Genomic DNA, 16876 nt, shown 5'->3' with positions numbered 1-16876 from the left:
GACAATAGCGTGGTGAAGGCCTGGGGTGGGGAGGGCCCTAGAGGGGGGCAGTGGGGAAGTAAAGGGGACATTTGTAAAACTTTCAACAATAAAGATTTTTAAAAAGTAAGGAACTCCATAGGGGAAATGCCCTGCTGCTAAATTCCCTGTTTCTGGTCAAAGTGACAAGGAACAGAGACTCGACCACGAATCGCCCCGGCTTTATCTCATGGACAAATCACTCACTTGGGAATGGTTACTCGACGTCTCGATTTTCTCCTGCGACTTGTCTCTGGCGAGTCTGGCGGCTTCTTTCACCTCCTGGAACTTCTCTGCGAACTGAACATGAAGAGCAGTTACGAAGGGTGTCGTGGCTGACAATCCTCACGCAGCTTAATTAGCTTGCGTCCGTGTTAGGCCAATCGATTCGGTGCCGATCCTGAAGAAGGATTTTACTTGAGATAAAAAGAAATGGATATAAGGAACTCTTCTTCCAATAAACACCATTGGCCAAAGTCTGATCCGGGTCAATTCTGCAGCTACTGAAGCTAGTGTGATGATGAAGGACGGAAACAGACACCCCTGGTTAACGGTAACTCATGCAAAGGCAAGAAAAGTAGCTCAGTTGTACCCCAGAAGGAATCGGAAGAAAGCAACATCATGTCTAAGGAAAGATCCAAGAATTCCTACAAATCAATGCAATAAAAAAAAAAATCCAAAAAGTTAGGGAGGAGACACTGTTCTAGATTTTAAAAGCGTAAGATATGAAATACCAAAATGCCAAATAGCAAAATGCAGCACATACTCTATGACTGAACCCTGTTTTGAATGGACTACCTATAAGCAACAGGGGAAATGTGACTGTGGACTGGACAAGACGACAAAGAAGAATCACTATTAATTTTATTACAAGTGTTGCCCTGCCTGGCTAGTGTGGCTCTGTGGACGAGCATCGACCCGGGAACCAAGAGGTCACCGGTTTGATTCTCTGTCAGGGCACATTGATCCCCAGTAGGGGGCGTGCAGGAGGCAGTAGATTGATGATGTTTCTCTCTCATCGATGTTTCTCTCTATCCCTCTTCCTTTCTCTCTAAAAATCAATACAAATATTACCCCCCCCCCCCAAAGTGTTTCCCTGGCCAGTTTTCTCAGTGGTTAGAGCAGGGGTAATCAAACTATGGCCCGCGGGCCACATGCAAATACAAATATTGTATTTGTTCCCGTTTTGTTTTTTTACTTCAAAATAAGATATGTGCGGTGTGCAAAGGACTTTGTTCATAGTTTTTTTTTAAACTATAGTCTGGCCCTCCAATGGTCTGAGGGACAGTGAACTGGCCCCCTGTTTAAAAAGTTTGAGGACCCCTGGGTTAGAGCATCAGCCCACAGACCAAAGGGTCACAGGTTCGATTACCGGTCAAGGGCACATACCTTGGTTGTAGGTTCCCCAACCCTGGTAGGGACGTATGTGGGAGGCAACCAATTGATGTGTCTCTCTCACATCAATGTTTCTCTCACTCTCTGCCTCTCCCCTCCCTCCTGTTCTCTCTAGAAATCAGTGGAAGAAATATCCTCGGGTGAAGATTTTTTTTAAAAAAAAGTGCTAATGGTGTTATGTTGAAAAATGTCATTTTTTAAGAAACAAATTCTGCAATTTTTAGGCAGTTAAAGAGCTTTCTTTGATGTCTGTAATTTAACGTACTTCTTTCTACAATAAAACATAAAGAAATGTGGCAAACGTTAACAACAAGGCGATGTGTACGCGGGTGTTTATTATACCATACCTCTCTCAAAGTTTAAAAAAATGTTTTAATATTTTCATGATAAAAAAATCCTTAAAAATCCCAGAACAATCACACCAATCATGACCTACAGTCACTGACAAGGCAACTGATTTTAATTAGCAAGGACACTGTGCGAGCACAGAACATTCGGTGACAGGCAGTGCCGGTGTGACAAAGCACGAGAGCTGAATGCGGTTGCTGAGAAACAAAAAAGCAAGCCAGTCACAAGGCCACCGACAACGCGTGGCTTTTGCTAAGAACTCACGAACCTCTGAGCACAGGCTACCCCCTGATCGCGTTCACACGGCCGACAACGGTGGTCTGCTCGGGGAGCCCTCGCCAGATGGCGGACGCTGGTGAACCTAGCACCCTGGTCGAAGCAGAAAGGTCAGTCTTGCTGTTCTGGCCCCTGTGGCCCCTGCAGGCCCATCAGTAAAGCCATAGCCTCCCGGCCGGTGTGGCTCAGTGGTTGAGCGTCAACCCATGAACCAGGAGGTCACGGTCCGATGCCTGGGTTGTGGGTTCGATCCCCAGTAGGGGATGTGCAGGAGGCAGCTAATCAATGATTTTCTCTCATCGTGGATGTTTCTAGCCCTCTCTCCCTCTCTCTGAAATCAGTGAAAACATATTTTAAAAAATTAAATTTAAAAAAAAACCACACACAACACAAAGCCACAGCCATGGGGCTTCATATCCCAAAAGTGACATCTTTTGATGACATAATAATGTCAAGTTTTTCAATATACAAGGAAAAAGAGTAAATCAGAAGGAAAACCGGTGCCTGGGGGAAATATCATAGCTAGGCTAGTACAACAGCAAAGGGGCCATTATCTTCAGTAAAGAAAGAGTTTGTGCAAATTAAAAAAATAATATGTTTTTATTAATTTCAGAGAGGAAGGGGAAAGGACATAGAGAAACATCGACGAGAGAGACACATCCATCAGCTGCCTCCTGCACGCCCCCCACTGGGGATCGAGCCCGCAACCCAGGCATGTGCCCTGAATGGAATCGAACTGTGGACCTCTTGGCCCATGGGTCTATGCTCAACCACTGAGCCACACCAGTCGGGCTGTGCACATTTTTTTAATGAGAGAAAGTTTATCTAGGAAGTCACAGAGGTAGCGGAAGTGAGCCAGCCTGGCTGTGTAGGCTCAGGAAGCAAGTCGCAGAAGCAGGAGGAGGGCCCTTGGAGCGGAAGGGAGAGAAAAGTCACGCTCCTGGGGGAAGGCGAGGGGGACGGAAAGGCGAGGGGCGCTCCCAAGGGGGAGAGCACCGAGTTTGTGCAAACTGAAAAGGCAATTATGCAAACCCCAACAGAGAAATGTCAAGACTCACAAATAAAAAACCACAATAAGTCAGCAACCTACAGAAAAGGGGCTCCGCCTCACTGAAGATGCCAATCGGAATAACGAGGTCCCATGCTCTGCCGGCTCAGGCACCGAACACTCACACACCATCACAACGCCCGGAGCTGGCAGGACACTCCCGGGAGCGCGGGGTATTGGTGCAGCCCCTCGAGAAGCAATTTGGAGAAATGTATCACAAGCGAAAAAAAATATTCATGCCCACTGGCTCTGTGATAACACTTCTGGGACACTGTTCTATGAAAACAATTGAGAATATGAAAAAAAAAAAGGCCTTCGATAGATTAAGATCCCAGATTCATTTGTAATAATGAGCACTGGAAGCAATCCAGACGCCCTGGGAGCACGCTCCCCCCCAGCTCCCACTGCGAGAGGAGAAGCACTTGTTAACCAGAGAGGAGCCAGATGGCTCTCCTTGGCTGAAACATCCCTCCTTCCAAGCCTTCAGGTTTATAAGACGCCCCCCGCCCCCTTTATAAAAAAGCACACGTGCTTATACATTTAGAACGCAACGTTAAAAAATTTTTTTAAAACCTATACTCCCACCACCCAGAGGTAAACACTAACCACATATCTTTCTGCTATTTTTCTATCTGTATGTATACATCTGTTACACATATTTTCATATGTATATTTTTAATTAATATCAGAGAGGAAGGGAGAGGGAGAGAAGGATAGGAACATCAGTGATGAGAGAGAATCATGAATCGGCTGCCTCCTGCACGCCCCACACTGGGGATCGAGTCTGCAACCCGGGCATGTGTCCTGGCTGGGAATTGAACCGTGACCTCCTGGTTCATAGGTCGACCTTCAGCCACTGAGCCACATCGGCCGGGCCCACATATCTCTTTTCTAAAATGAAGTTAGATTGTATCTCACTTTATACTGTTTTTGAAGTTACTAAGATGACATTAATATCTCTATGTAATTACAGGATCTTCTATTAGATCGTCTGAATTGCTGTACAATATTACCCCAAAAGACATACTGGCGTTTATCTAACTAATTTCCTACTGCTGGACATTTAGGTTGGTTTGCTTTTTGTTTGTTTGTTTTTACTGTTATAAATGATGCTGCAAGGAAAATCCTTATAGCTAAATCTCTGTGCTCAGTTACAATTATTTCCTGAAAATAGATTCCTGTAAATAAAACCCATTAATCAAAGGCTAGTCAAACCACAATGGTGTCTGAAAGGTATGCCCAATTCTCTCTTTTACTTATTAGGACCATTCTCTGCAGTGGTAATGTAATAACTTTCATCAGAATGAAAGTATCATCACCATCACAGAAAACTAAAGACATTTATTTCATTTTATTTCTGGCTTTTCTGGCCTTGGCAATTGAAGACACTGTGGCAGACACTGCCTAGCTGCTCAGTCAAAGGCCATTTCTTTTTTTCCTTTAGCTTAACAGAATCTCAAATTTGTCCGGAGCAGGAAATTTCCTAGGTGATAAAGAATGAGAACTGGCCCTAGCCGGCTTGACCCAGTGGATAGAGCATTGGCCTGTGGACTAAAGGGTCCCAGGTTCGATTCTGGTCAAGGGCACAGGCCTGGGTTGTGGGCTCCATCCTCAGTAGGGGGTGTGCAGGAGGCAGCCAATCAATGATTCTCTCTCACCACTGATGTTTATATCTCTCTCTCCCTCTCCCTTCCTTCCTGAAATCAATAAAAATATATTTAAAAAAAAGAATGAGAACTGGTCTAAGCCAATCATGGCACCCAATTCTGTACACCCCACCCCCCGGCCCCTTTTTCTGGGGGAGTGGAAGGATGGCCTAGGAACCCAAGACTGACAATGAGACCCAAGGAGTCTGCCCAGGACGTTTACAGGGAGGCTGTGTGGACCACCACCCCCCCTTCGGCCCCCCTGCCATGACGCAGATGTGATGGACAGAGCTGCAGAGGTCATCTTATCACCAGGAGGGAAAGGCCAATGAACGACAAAACAAACACACACAGAGCCCTCAGACCCAACATGGCGGAGCGGGTGCCAGTGTTGGCAGCCGCGTGCCTCTGATTCCTCTTCCGAATGAGAATAGTTCTGTCTGCTTAAGCACCACGATTAGGTTCTGATCCGTGCAGCCAAAGCACTCTAACTGAAACACAAAAGGATTAATACCCCCCAGGAAAAGACACGGCCCTTAACTCAGGAGGCAGAATGGTATGAGACAGGGCAACGTTCTCACGGTGACACTGAGTTAACCAAGTGACCGTGAGGACACCACTTTGAATGACAGATGAAATAACTGAAATGGGTCAAAACCCAATGCCAGTGTGTGCCAGGGCCTTGACGGGTCAACCACGGGGCCCCAGCACCCGCCCCCTGCACCCCCCCTCCCCCCGTCACAGCTGTGTGTTCCCTTTTCTCTGCCAGGAATTAGATGGAACGGAACCTAGAAGGTGACATCTCAAGGTCAGGTGCCAGAAAGAACCTATACTTTTTTTTTTTAATCCTCACCTGAGGATGTTTTCCCATTGGTTGTTAGAGAGAGTGGAAGAGAGAGGGAAAGACAGAGAGAAACATCCATGTGAGAGAAACACATCGATTGGTTGCCTCCCGCACGAGCCCGGAGCAGGGCCCGGGCCGGGGAGGAGCCTACAACCCAGGTACGTGCCCTTGACCAGAGTCGAATCTAGGACCCTTTGGCCCGCAGGCCAGTGCTCTACCCACTGAGCCACACTGGCTAGGGCTAGAACCTAAACTTGCTCGTTCTTACACTTGGTTCTCCTCCCATAAGCACTTGCCTTTGTCAGAACAGGCACGTGCCCCTCCAGTGTCCCTCAGCCGGCTGAGCTAGCACGTCCCCTCCGGTGGGTGGGTGGGCAGGCGGGGCCCGGGCTGCCTGTGGGAATCCATGGCGTCTATTATTTTTGGAAAGCCTATCTAAAGAGCAGAGAGTGTTCCCATGATGCTCGCTGGTTACGGGGCACAGCAGTCCTTATATGGAAGCAGTCAAGATCAAGGTACCTATTTTCTTTCTGGGGGGTGGAGAGAGGCGTGTGCATGCAGGGTTCTTCAATGAGAACCTCCACGTGGTGTCCCTTCATCCAGCCGATTATGGTGTTTGATTACCAAGCCCCCTTCCCGGGCTGTGGGTGGCGGCTCCGTGGGGTCAGGCATATCTGGCCACGGCTGTGCCCTCAGCAACACGCCTTGGGAGCCCTTGAGCCCAAGCTCCCCTTTGCCAGCTAATTGCCACTTGCAGGCCTGCCAGCCTCACTTCCTGGTGATTTACCAGCGAGTGGTTAATCGTTCCCTTCACGGAGAAGGGGGCCGCTGATCGGAAACATTTTGAACAAAGGAGACCTGTGGTAAGTCTTTGCGGCAGAGGCAGGCACGGTCACAGAGCCGGGCCTCCAGGAATGACTCAGGAAGAGGACTCCTCCGTGAGGACAGGACGTTGTCGCCCGTCGGGGAGACGTCACAAGTGGCCACGCGTGGACGCAGCACAGACAGGGTCTCTCCAGTGCGCAGAGGCACAAACACTGAGCTTTAACAACCTGTTCTGTTTCCGTTTTGAGTTCTTCCTTCTTTTGAGTCTTTTCATTGAAAATTTTCCCCCTTTATCCTTCCTACTCTGGTTCCTCCAAAGTTTGAAGAAATGGTTCCAAGCAGCTGGGGGCGGGTGTGGGGGGGTTCTCAGACCATCCTGGGTGTCTGTGAGCTCAGGCCCTGGGTGGGACCGGGGCGGGTGTGACCTGAGGCAGCCCAGCCAGTGCCCTGTCTCTGACGGGAGCCTCCACGTCTTGCCCTTTCCCAGTGACCTGAGGCTTCCGCCCAATGAGTTGGGGTGTGAGGCAGGCGTGGGAGGGGGCCACCTGGCAGGGGAGGGGTTGTTCCGCCCCCTCCCCCCCACAGACACTAATTCAGGGTGGAAAGGCGGGAAATCCTCACAGCCCACTTCAGCCAGAAGTTCTGGTGTCATTCTTGCAAGAAACCAGCATCATTTACACCAGGGGATACTGTGCAGCAGTAAGACAGAAGGATCTCTTACCCTTCGAGACGGCATGGAGGAAACTGGAGGGCATCACGCTAAGTGAAATAAGTCAGTCAGAGAAAGACAAGTATCACATGATCTCACTCATGTGTGGAATCTAATAACAAAACAAACTGATGAATGGAGTGGATCCAGAGACAGGAAGCATGGAACAGAGGGCGGAATGTTGGAGGGAAGGCGGGGGAGGGTGGGTGGGTGGGAGGTGATCAACCAAAGACCTTGTATGCATAGCTGCATAACCCATGGACACAGACAGTGGGGTGGGAGGGTCTGGGGGGGAGGGTACGCTGGAGGGGGTCGATGGGGGGAAAAGGGGACATATGTAATACTTTCAACAGTAAAGATTAAAATAAAAAAGAAATCAGCATCATGCCTGTTTCCACTTTAAGCAAAATCTCCCTGAGCCTCTTCATTTCAGAAGACAGCATCACTCCCCTCCCCCCCCCCCCAGGCCTGGACTTTGAACTCTCCTTGGGTTTCGTCAGCTACTCTGACATTCTTTCAAGAGGTTCCCGAGTCACATACACCAGCCAGTCTCGCTTGCAACCACCGTATCCTTAGTAACTGCGGGGGCTCTCCCACCACCCTGAAAGGGGGCCTGTTTTCCTAAAACCAGCTTTCAGCTCCTCTCATCGCCTGGGTGAGGCCCTTTGGGCCCCGAGTCTGTGACCAGCGCCATGTGCGCCTCGAAACCACTCTGAGCATCGGGAGTGTGTCCTAGACCCTCGCAGGAGCAGACCAAGACTATGAACCCTCTCCTACAAGAAAACACTGTGTGACAGCTTAAACAGTGGGGACTTGAGGTTAAGAACTGCTATTAGCCCTGGCCGGTGTGGCTCAGTGAATAGAGCGTCGGCCAGCGGACCAGAGGGTCCCGGGTTCGAGTCCAGTCAAGGGCACGTACCTTGGTTGCAGGTTCCTCCCCAGCCCGGGCCCTGGTCGGGTCTCGTGCAGGAGGCAACCAATCGATGCGTTTCTCTCACATCGATGTTTCTCTCTGTCTCGCCCTCTCTCTTCCACTCTTTCTAAATATCAATGGAAAAGTATCCTCGGGTGGGGATGAACAAAAAACAAACAAACAAAAAGAAGTGCTATTAGGTGTCACCTCACCCCCCCCTCTCTGACTAGAGCTCCAACTAGAGGGCCAGCGGCTGCTGCTGACACTGCCCAGGGAGCAGGGCGGACACGTGGGCGGGACGGCGCCGGCCGCCTCCTGGTGCTGGGCTCAGGCTCTGAGCAGCGTGTCGGACATGCCTTCCTTTCCCAAGTGACATCTCCATTTCAAGGAACCTGGCATGTCTGAAAGGTCACCTGGTCTGGCAGCCCTGCGGGCCAGACGGGGCAGAGCTGCGGGCAGAGGCGTCCCGCCGGCTGGCCCTGCCGCTGCACGGCCGGGGGTGGGGGTGGGGGTGGGGGGTCCGGGGGGGGGGGGGGGACAGGCCACGTTACCTTTGTCAGCTGCTGCTTCGACGAAAACCCAAACAAAACACCGTGTTGGCTCTGCTGTCGGCCACTGCCCGAACTTCTGCGACGTTTTGGTGAAAGTCATATTGGGTGTGATTGTGCTGTTTATAATCACCTGCAGGAAGACAGCCGGAGAGCGGAGATGTGAACACCGAGTTAGACACACAGTGGCTCGCTGTCTCTGCGGGTAAAGCCAGGACCTGGCGCAGAATGCAGGCCCCCCACCCTCCCCGACCGGGACATCCGTCCCGACTTCTCCCGCTTCTGGCACCTCCCACGCTGAGTCAGGTGCACAGCTACGATGAGGGCAACGCCAGAGACTTAAACACAGCCTCTCAGCCTAAAACAAGAACTTACAAGTCACCAGTGGGAGAAAGTCTCTCCTAAGTCTAGTTTCCAAAATTGCTCTTCATTTGTCCAAAGCTGCCAGGCACCCAATTGCCCTTGACGGCCAGCCAGGTCACACGTTCGCTGAAGAACGTCATGTCGTACCTTTTTAAGCACCTGGCGTCCCAGCGTCCAGCTCTAACAACTTAGTGCCCATAAGCAATCGGGCCTCGCTGCTTCGCAACAGGGAGGGAAGGATGCACCCCAAGTGGGATGATGTTTGGAGGGTGGATTTACAAAGAGACTACGTATGCAGGCATGAGCTGGGCGTGGGGAGAGTGAGGGACAGGGGAGGGACCTGGTGCTGACCATCGCCCCTCCATGGCCTAAAAGGACGAGGGAATGAAGAGGCTATAGAATGTGGCCTGGCCGGGGTGACTCAGTGGTTGAACGTTGACCTAAGAACCAGGAGGTCATGGTTTGATTCCTGGTCAGGGCACATGTCCGGATTGTGGGCTTGATCCCCAGTGGGGGGCCTGCAGGAGGCAGCCAATCAATGATTCTCTCTCATCATTGATGTTTCTCTCTCTCTCTCTCCCTCTCCCTTCCTCTCTGAAATCAATAAAAATATTTTTTAAAAAAATCATATCCGCCCTAACCGGTTTGGCTCAGTGGATAGAGTGTCGGCCTTCGGACTGAAGGGTCCCCGGTTCGATTCCAGTCAAGGGCATGTACCTTGGTTGTGGGCACATCCCCAGTTGGGGGTGTGCAGGAGGCAGCTGATCGATGTTTCTCTCTCATCGATGTTTCTAACACTCTATCCTTCTCCCTTCCTCTCTGTAAAAAATCAATAAAATATATTAAAACATATATATAAAAAATTAAAAAATCATATCCAGTCCTAGCTGGTTTGGCTCAGTGGATACAGCATCAGCCTGCAGACTAAAGGGTCCCGGGTTCGAGTCTGGTCAAGGGCACATGCCTGGGTTGTGGGCTCGATCCCCAGTAGGGGATGTGTAGGAAGCAGCCAATCAATGATTCTCTCATCACTGATGTTTCTATCTCTCTCCCGCTCCCTTCCTCTCTGAAATCAATATATATATATATATATATTTTTTTTTTTTAAAAGAGGCTATAGGACGTGGAAGGAGAGAGTCCTGGAGAGCAGGCTGCCATGAAAGGAGAGGTGACCTTCTGTGGGAGACACACCAGCAAAGCAAACACCCTCGCCCCCTTGCCTCTGATCTCCTGCCATCGGCCAAACCCAAGCAGAAGCCAGAGGCCCCGCAGGCCAGCCTCTCGGGGCCGGAACAAGGCAGAGGATGAGTCAGGAGGGGTGGGAGGAGGACCTCCAGCACGCGGTGATCACTCATTCATTCGGCACAGCTTCCTCTCTGCACTGCACGCCAGGCATGCTGCCAGCACAGACACGAAGATGAATGAGTCCCGATTCCTGCTCTTCACCTTGCAGGTGGCCAGGAAGAGGGTAGAGACAGGTAAACAAACAGTCACCAAAGAACCGATGTGTCATAAAGTCTCAGTAATAGGCTCCCTCTGACAGAAATCCTTGGAAGCCCTAAGACTCTAAGAAACACTCCAGAAAAAGCGCCCTTGGAAATCAGGGATTCTTGGACGTCTGCTAAGCAGCATAATCACTGTGTATAAAACGAGAACTAAGCCTCCCTCAGTCCCCAGGCCCCCCCTCCTCACCCCCATCCCCAGGACGTCCCTCCCACCCACACACCTGCACGGGGCACGCACCACCGAGGCCTCATGTTGCGGTGGGAGTGCCTCTGCCCCCTCATCCCCGACGGACAGGCCTGCTCCCAGGGGCAGGGGGGTGGCTTTGGTCCTGGGTCAGCACGGCGACCTCTCATTCTGTCACCAGCATCAAGGAGCCCAGGCATTTCCCAAACACAACCTACAGGATCCCAGGCGCGGGAGGTCAGCCAAGGAGGCGAAGGAAGCCTGCTCCTCCCACCGGCTGCTCTTGCAATCCCCCAGGCGGGTCCTGCAGGCTTGGCAAAGCCCTGGCTCTCAGACAGCTCACCAAAGGCCCTGGGGCTTTTGGAGCTTCCTAGGTCGAGGCGGGAGGGGGGAAAAGGGGGGGAGGAGAGCCAGAGCCATCATTTTTCTTCTACAGGATCCTTTACACTCAACAACGCCCTCACAGTAAGCCCTTTGCTACACAATTAGTGAGCCGACCGCTGGCTGCTCTCCCGGGAAACCCAGCACGCTGACCTTCTCAAAGCAGCCGACTGACAGCGGGAGCGACCACGCTGCCAAAACGGTCAACCAGGCCCTTCTCCCTTCACTTCCCACGAACACCCTGGGCTGCACGTGGCTCAGGCACCGAGACAAGTCCTCCTGCGAAGCTGGACAGGCAGCTCCTCCGGATCCGCTCCTTCTGGGCACGAACCTCCCCTGTCCTCCGGTCCCTGCCTCGCACCGGAAGCCCCCTCAGGGCTTCAGTGTCGCTCTGAGGCTCTGCCTGTTTCTGACTTTCGCCCTCCTCAGCATGAATGAGGAGGTGAAAGAAAGCAGGCACCTATGAAAGGCCTTTTGTCTGCTCTGGGTCTGCCTGTTCAGGTGTGTGGGGGAGGGGGCCATCCTGGGGGTGGGGGTGAGGGGATGGGGCCTGGGGCCAGGGAGGCTTGGTTCGGGGCAGGCGCATGGGCCCCCTCCTGCGAGCCCAGAGAGGACTTAAGTCATAAGCTCAAGTTCACTAGGAATGTGGAAACTGTACCGCCATTGTTTGCTGTTGTTAATCCTCACCCGAGGATATTTTTCCATTGATTTTTAGAGAGAGAAGGGAGAGGGAGAGACAGAGACAAACATCCACGTGAGAGAGACATTGATTGGTTGCCTCCTGCACGCACCCCAAACAGGGCCGGGGAATCTGCAACCAAGGTTTGTGCCCTTCACCAGAATCGAACCCGGGGCCTTTCAGTCCTTGGGCCGATGCTCTATCCACTGAGCCAAACCGGCTAGGGTGAAACTATAGTACCATTACATTCAGAATATGTCTGATGACACGAAGTAAGGGTCGGGCGAGGATGTGGGGCAACAGGAGCTCATAAAACGGCAAAGCCACTGTGGAAACCAATGTGGCTTCCTCGGATCACGTGAAAAGGGCACATTCCCAGCCACCCGGCCATCCCAGTCCTCGGTGTACACCTGAGAGAAAGCTTCGCGTGGGGAAAGCAGGGCAAAGGGACACAGGTGATCACAGTAGCCGTGTTCGCAAAAAGCACGCCCACCGCCAGCAGAAGGCACCAGCTGGGCTGCGTCCATGCAGTGAAGTGCTGCCCAGCGGTGGACATGAGCCAAGGCTGCAGGCACCAACTTGGCTGAATCACAAACATTTAACATGATGTAAAAAAATAAAAAGGAAGTCACAAAACCAGACATACAGTATAGGTCTCCAGGACAATTCTATGTACATGAAAGCCTAAAACACCCAAAACTAAATAATATATTACCGAGCACAGGGATCCACCAACTAGTATAGCCCTCTGGCCAGGTGTACCTGCGGTCTGCTTTTGTAAATAAAGTTTTATTGGCACACAGCCACAGCCATCCGTTTACACACTGGTCTGTGGCTGTGGTTCTTGCTACAAGAGAAAGCTGAATGGCTGCCACAGACTATGTGGCTCATTAAAAAATTACTACCAGCCCCAGCTGGCTTGGCTTCTCTCTCTCTCCCTCTCCCTTCCTCTCTGAAATCAATCTACACTAATAAAAGAGAAACATGGTAATTAGCATACGACCGCTACCCTTCCCATTGGCTAATCAGCATATCCTTATGCAAATTAACTGTCAGCCAAGATGGCGGCCGGCAGCCATGCACTGAAGCAAGCAGGGAGACTTGCTTGCTCCAGTGACTGCGGACTCCAACGTTCCCCGCCTGCCGCTGCCGGCCTCTCAGCTGCAACTCTAAGCAACTATGTACTATGTTGCAAATAAGAAGCTAAACAAAACCCCAGAAACCGGCTTTCATTCAGCCAGGTGGACCGCAACATTGTATCGATGTTTTCAGCAGTGAGGCCTCAGAGCTAAAGCTGGCCCAGAATTAAAAAAAAAAAAAAAAAGAAAAAAAGGAGCGGTCGGGAGCTTCAGTCACCCGCTTCCGGAAAACAGCCCTCAGCCCCTCACCCAGACTGGCCAGGCACCCCAGTGGGGACCCCCACCCTGATCCAGGACACCCTTCAGGGCAAACCAGCCAGCCCCTACCCATGCACCAGGCCTCTATCCTATATTGTAAAAGGGTAATATGCCTCCCAGCACCGGGATCAGCGGAGCAGCGAGGCTCCTGGCACCGGGATCAGCGTGACAGGGGGCAGCGCCCAAACCCCCTGATCAGCTCTGCTCTGTGCCTGATAGGGGGGAGTGCCCCAATCCCCTGATTGCCCTGCGGCTCTGTGTTTGACAAGGTGCGGCGCACCAACCCCCTGATCGGCCCTGCTTTGTGTGTGACAGGGTGCGGCGCCCCAACCCCCCCCTTCCCACGGGCCCTGCTCTGTGTGTGACAGGGTAGAGCCATAACCTCTCCATCGGCCCTGCCCTGAGTGTGACAGTAGTGGCGCCCCAACCCCCTGATCGGCCCTGCTCTGTGGGTGATAGAGGGTGGCGCCCCAATCCCCCTCCACGGGCCTTGCTCTGTGTGTGGCAGGGTAGAGCCATAACCTCCCCATTGGCCCTGCTCTGTGTGTGACAGGGGGCGGTGCCCCAGCTCCCCTATCGGCCCTACTCTGTGAGTGACAGGGGGGAGCTCCCCAAGCCCCTGATCGGCCCTGCTCTGTCAGTGACAGGGGGCAGCGCCCCAACCCCCTGATTGGCCCTGCTCTGTGAGTGACAGGGGGCAGCACCCCAACCCCCTGATCGGCCCCGCTCTGTGCATGACAGGGGGTGGCGCCGCAACCCCCCAATCGGCCCTACCCTGAGTGTGACTGAGGGTGGCATCGCAACCTCCCGATCCGCCCTGCGCTGTGCATGACGGGGTGGCGCCCCAACTCCCCAATCGGCCCTGCTCTGAGCCTGACCAGGGGCTGCACCTAGGGATTGGGCCTGCCCTCTGCCACCCGGGAGCAGGCCTAAGCCAGCAGGTCGTTATCTCCCGAGGGGTCCCAGACTGTGAGAGGGCACAGACTGGGCTGGGGGACCCCCCTCCACCCCTGGAGTGCACAAATTTTTGTGCACCAGGCCTCTAGTAAAAATATATTTAAAAAACAAAATGGGCTGAAACCGGTTTGGCTCAGTGTATAGAGCATCGGCCTGCGGACTGAAGGGTCCCAGGTTCGATTCCAGTCAAGGGCATGTACCTGGGTTGCGGGCACATTCCCAGTGGGGGGTGTGCAGGAGGCAGCTGATCGATGTTTCTCTCTCATCGATGTTTCTGACTCTCTATCTCTCTCCCTTCCTCTCTGTAAAAAATCAATAAAATTAAAAATAAAATAAAAAATAAAACAAAATGGGAAATAGGTCCCCCAAACTCCTCTTCATGGAAAGTCTTTCCCACGCCCAGGGAGGGGGAAGTTGGAGGAAGTTGGATGTTTTCCACCAGAGGCTGGGACCCTGTTACAGCCGTTGGAAGCCACGCTGCCGGCTTCCAAAGCAGATGCTAACAGATGCTTCTGTCCTTTGCTGCTCACCACAGTCAGGGAAGGAAAGAAACCAACGTGCGCTGAAAACCTACTGTGTGCTGAGAACCTCCCATGTGCTTGCTCCCTGAACAGAAGGTGCCTGTATTTATCCAGAAGAGGACACTGTAGTGATGGGCGGGGGGACCCTGACTGTGATTTTGGAAGCAATTTTGCATTTCCAAAAGAAAACACCACGCAAGTCAGATTGCAGAGGCGTCGAGCCTCCCACGGTCCCGCCAGGCAGTGCTGGCTGCCCGGTGGGTGTTGCTGAACCCCTATAGAACGGGTGACCTCAAAGGTCTCTCCCAATATAGGTTCCTGTGATCCTATAAATAACTAGAGCCACGGGCAGCAGCGCCATCCAGAGCTCCCGCAAGAAACACCTGCTCCAGGCCAGTCCTGCGCACGGGCGCGGCCGCGGCTCCCAAGGATGCGATGACTAACCCGGCCTGTGCGAGTGCCAGCAGCACCGTGAAACCAAGGGCCGACGGCTCAGCTACCACACGCTCTGGAAATGGAGCCCTCCAAACCCGCCATGGATCACACGGCTGTTGGCGCTGCCACGACTCGTCTCAGAGCTCCGGAAGCTGGGTCTGCGAGGCACCCGCAAGGGGCTCCCAGCCGTCCACGCGCACAGCCGACCTGGGTGACAGTCCGAGGCTCCGATCCTGGTTCCCTCTAGGCCAGTGGTTCTCGACCTTCCTAATGCCGAGACCCTTTAATGCAGTTCCTCATGTTGTGGTGACCCCCCATTTCATTGTTACAAATGGAACATAATGAAAGCATCGTGATCCATCACAAAAACAATATGTCATTATATGTGTTTTCCGATGGTCTGAGGCGACCCCTGTGAAAGGGTCGTTCGACCCCCAAAGGGGTCGCGACCCACAGGTTGAGAACCGCTGCTCTAGGTAGTGGCCCTACCCCTGCCCACTGTCCTCCTGTGGACACGGCACAGCTAGCACCGGCCTGGCGAGCTCGCGGCCAGCTTGCCCTCATCACCTAACTCCCCACCCACCCACTCGGTGGCATTGCCCACGCTGGCTGGGGGCCGGGACTCCAAAGACAAGCCAGGCCTGCTCCCCGGGCCTCACAGAGGGCAGTGATGGGGCAGCCTCACGCACGGAAGGGGATCCGTGTAACTGTACAGTCGGGCCAGGCTGGGCGGAGCATCCCAGTAAGCCTGCCTCGTGGTGTCTCCAGCAGCAGCTGGGACTGACACGTGAAACAGTGTCTCTGAGGAGAAGCAGCCTCTTAGAGTTTCAGGAAGAATGAACCACGGGCCTGAGCCCAGATTCGTCCCATGATGAGCCGAGCCAAGTGCTCTCTGGGGAAGGAGAGACCTTCACGCCTCCTTCCCCCAGTAAACACGGCGCAGGGTTGGCCCGAGCGAGGAGCCTGCCCTCGGTACCCTGTGTGGAGCGACAGCTGCTGGAGCCGCTGGCTGCCCCTCCTCCCGCCACGAGACTGTGCCCCGCGGGCTACCTGTGGCTGACTCAGCAGCTCAGTGTGCTGTGACCTTTGCTCACAACGACCTCCAAGTCCCTTCCACACGAGCAACTTCCACTTGGGTGGGGGGGCAGCTTCCCTCCCGGCCTCCCACCTTGGGGGGGCAGCTGGCCCAGGAGCAGCAGGCAGAGGCGCCAGGTCATGGGCCTGATGTGGCCGGGCCGACAGGGAGCGGCAGGACCTGGGCCCCAGACCTGCCCAAGGCAGAGGTGCAGCCCGAGGCTCAGGACACAGCCCCAAAGCCTAGAAGCATCTGTCATCTCAGTTCAGATCAACATTTGGGATCACAGGCCTAAAACAGAGTGTGTTGTCCCGATGTGGTACTGGGGGGTCAGGGGGCGGCCAAGGGCAGCAGACAAGAGCCCTGTCAATGCATCACTGGGGACACCGCCCCTATTCCAGTCCCTGGGAAGGAAGGAGGTCCGTCTGGCTTATGCAGGCAGGCGGAGGCTGGGGCTGGGGGGTTGGGAACTTGGCCGTGGGTGGGGAGGGGGAGGCCGTAGATACTAGACAGTAACAGCTGCTACCACCCTGTGGGGTCACCATCCTGGGTTCCTCTCCACTCTCCACACCCCGGCTGAGCTTATGGCCGCTGCAGGCACAGGGTCCGATCTAGGCCTAGGCTGCTGGTTTTATATAAAGGTCCAGCGGGCGGAGGTGGCGTCCAGTGCTCTGTTCCCGTCCTCAGGGCAGGGCCCTTGCTCCCCAGCCTTGGCCCCAAGTGGCAGCCACAGTAACTAAATGACTAAGGCCCACCCGCCCCCACCTTCCCACCTGGGCCTTTGCTCCCACAGAAAATATTCCCTTTTG

The 16876-nt window shown here is 53.4% G+C and overlaps 1 protein-coding gene across 1 annotated transcript in view; it reads right to left on the bottom strand.

Moving 5' to 3' along the window:
• Positions 1-225: 225 nt before the first annotated feature.
• Positions 226-16876, bottom strand: part of LOC102433558 (homer protein homolog 2-like) — a gene marked incomplete at its 3' end in the record, with an annotated part of 56928 nt that continues 40277 nt past the window's right edge. The window contains 4 exon segments of the mRNA XM_014449615.2: positions 226-318; positions 8574-8608; positions 8611-8634; positions 8637-8703. Of these exon segments, the coding sequence (XP_014305101.2) occupies positions 226-318; positions 8574-8608; positions 8611-8634; positions 8637-8703 (219 nt within the window).

This window comes from Myotis lucifugus, unplaced genomic scaffold (genome assembly GCF_000147115.1).
Source record: "Myotis lucifugus unplaced genomic scaffold, Myoluc2.0 scaffold_1282, whole genome shotgun sequence".
Classification (NCBI taxonomy): domain Eukaryota; kingdom Metazoa; phylum Chordata; class Mammalia; order Chiroptera; family Vespertilionidae; genus Myotis; species Myotis lucifugus.
Note: the sequence above shows the minus strand (reverse complement) of the source record. Positions and strands in the feature narration are given on the sequence as shown.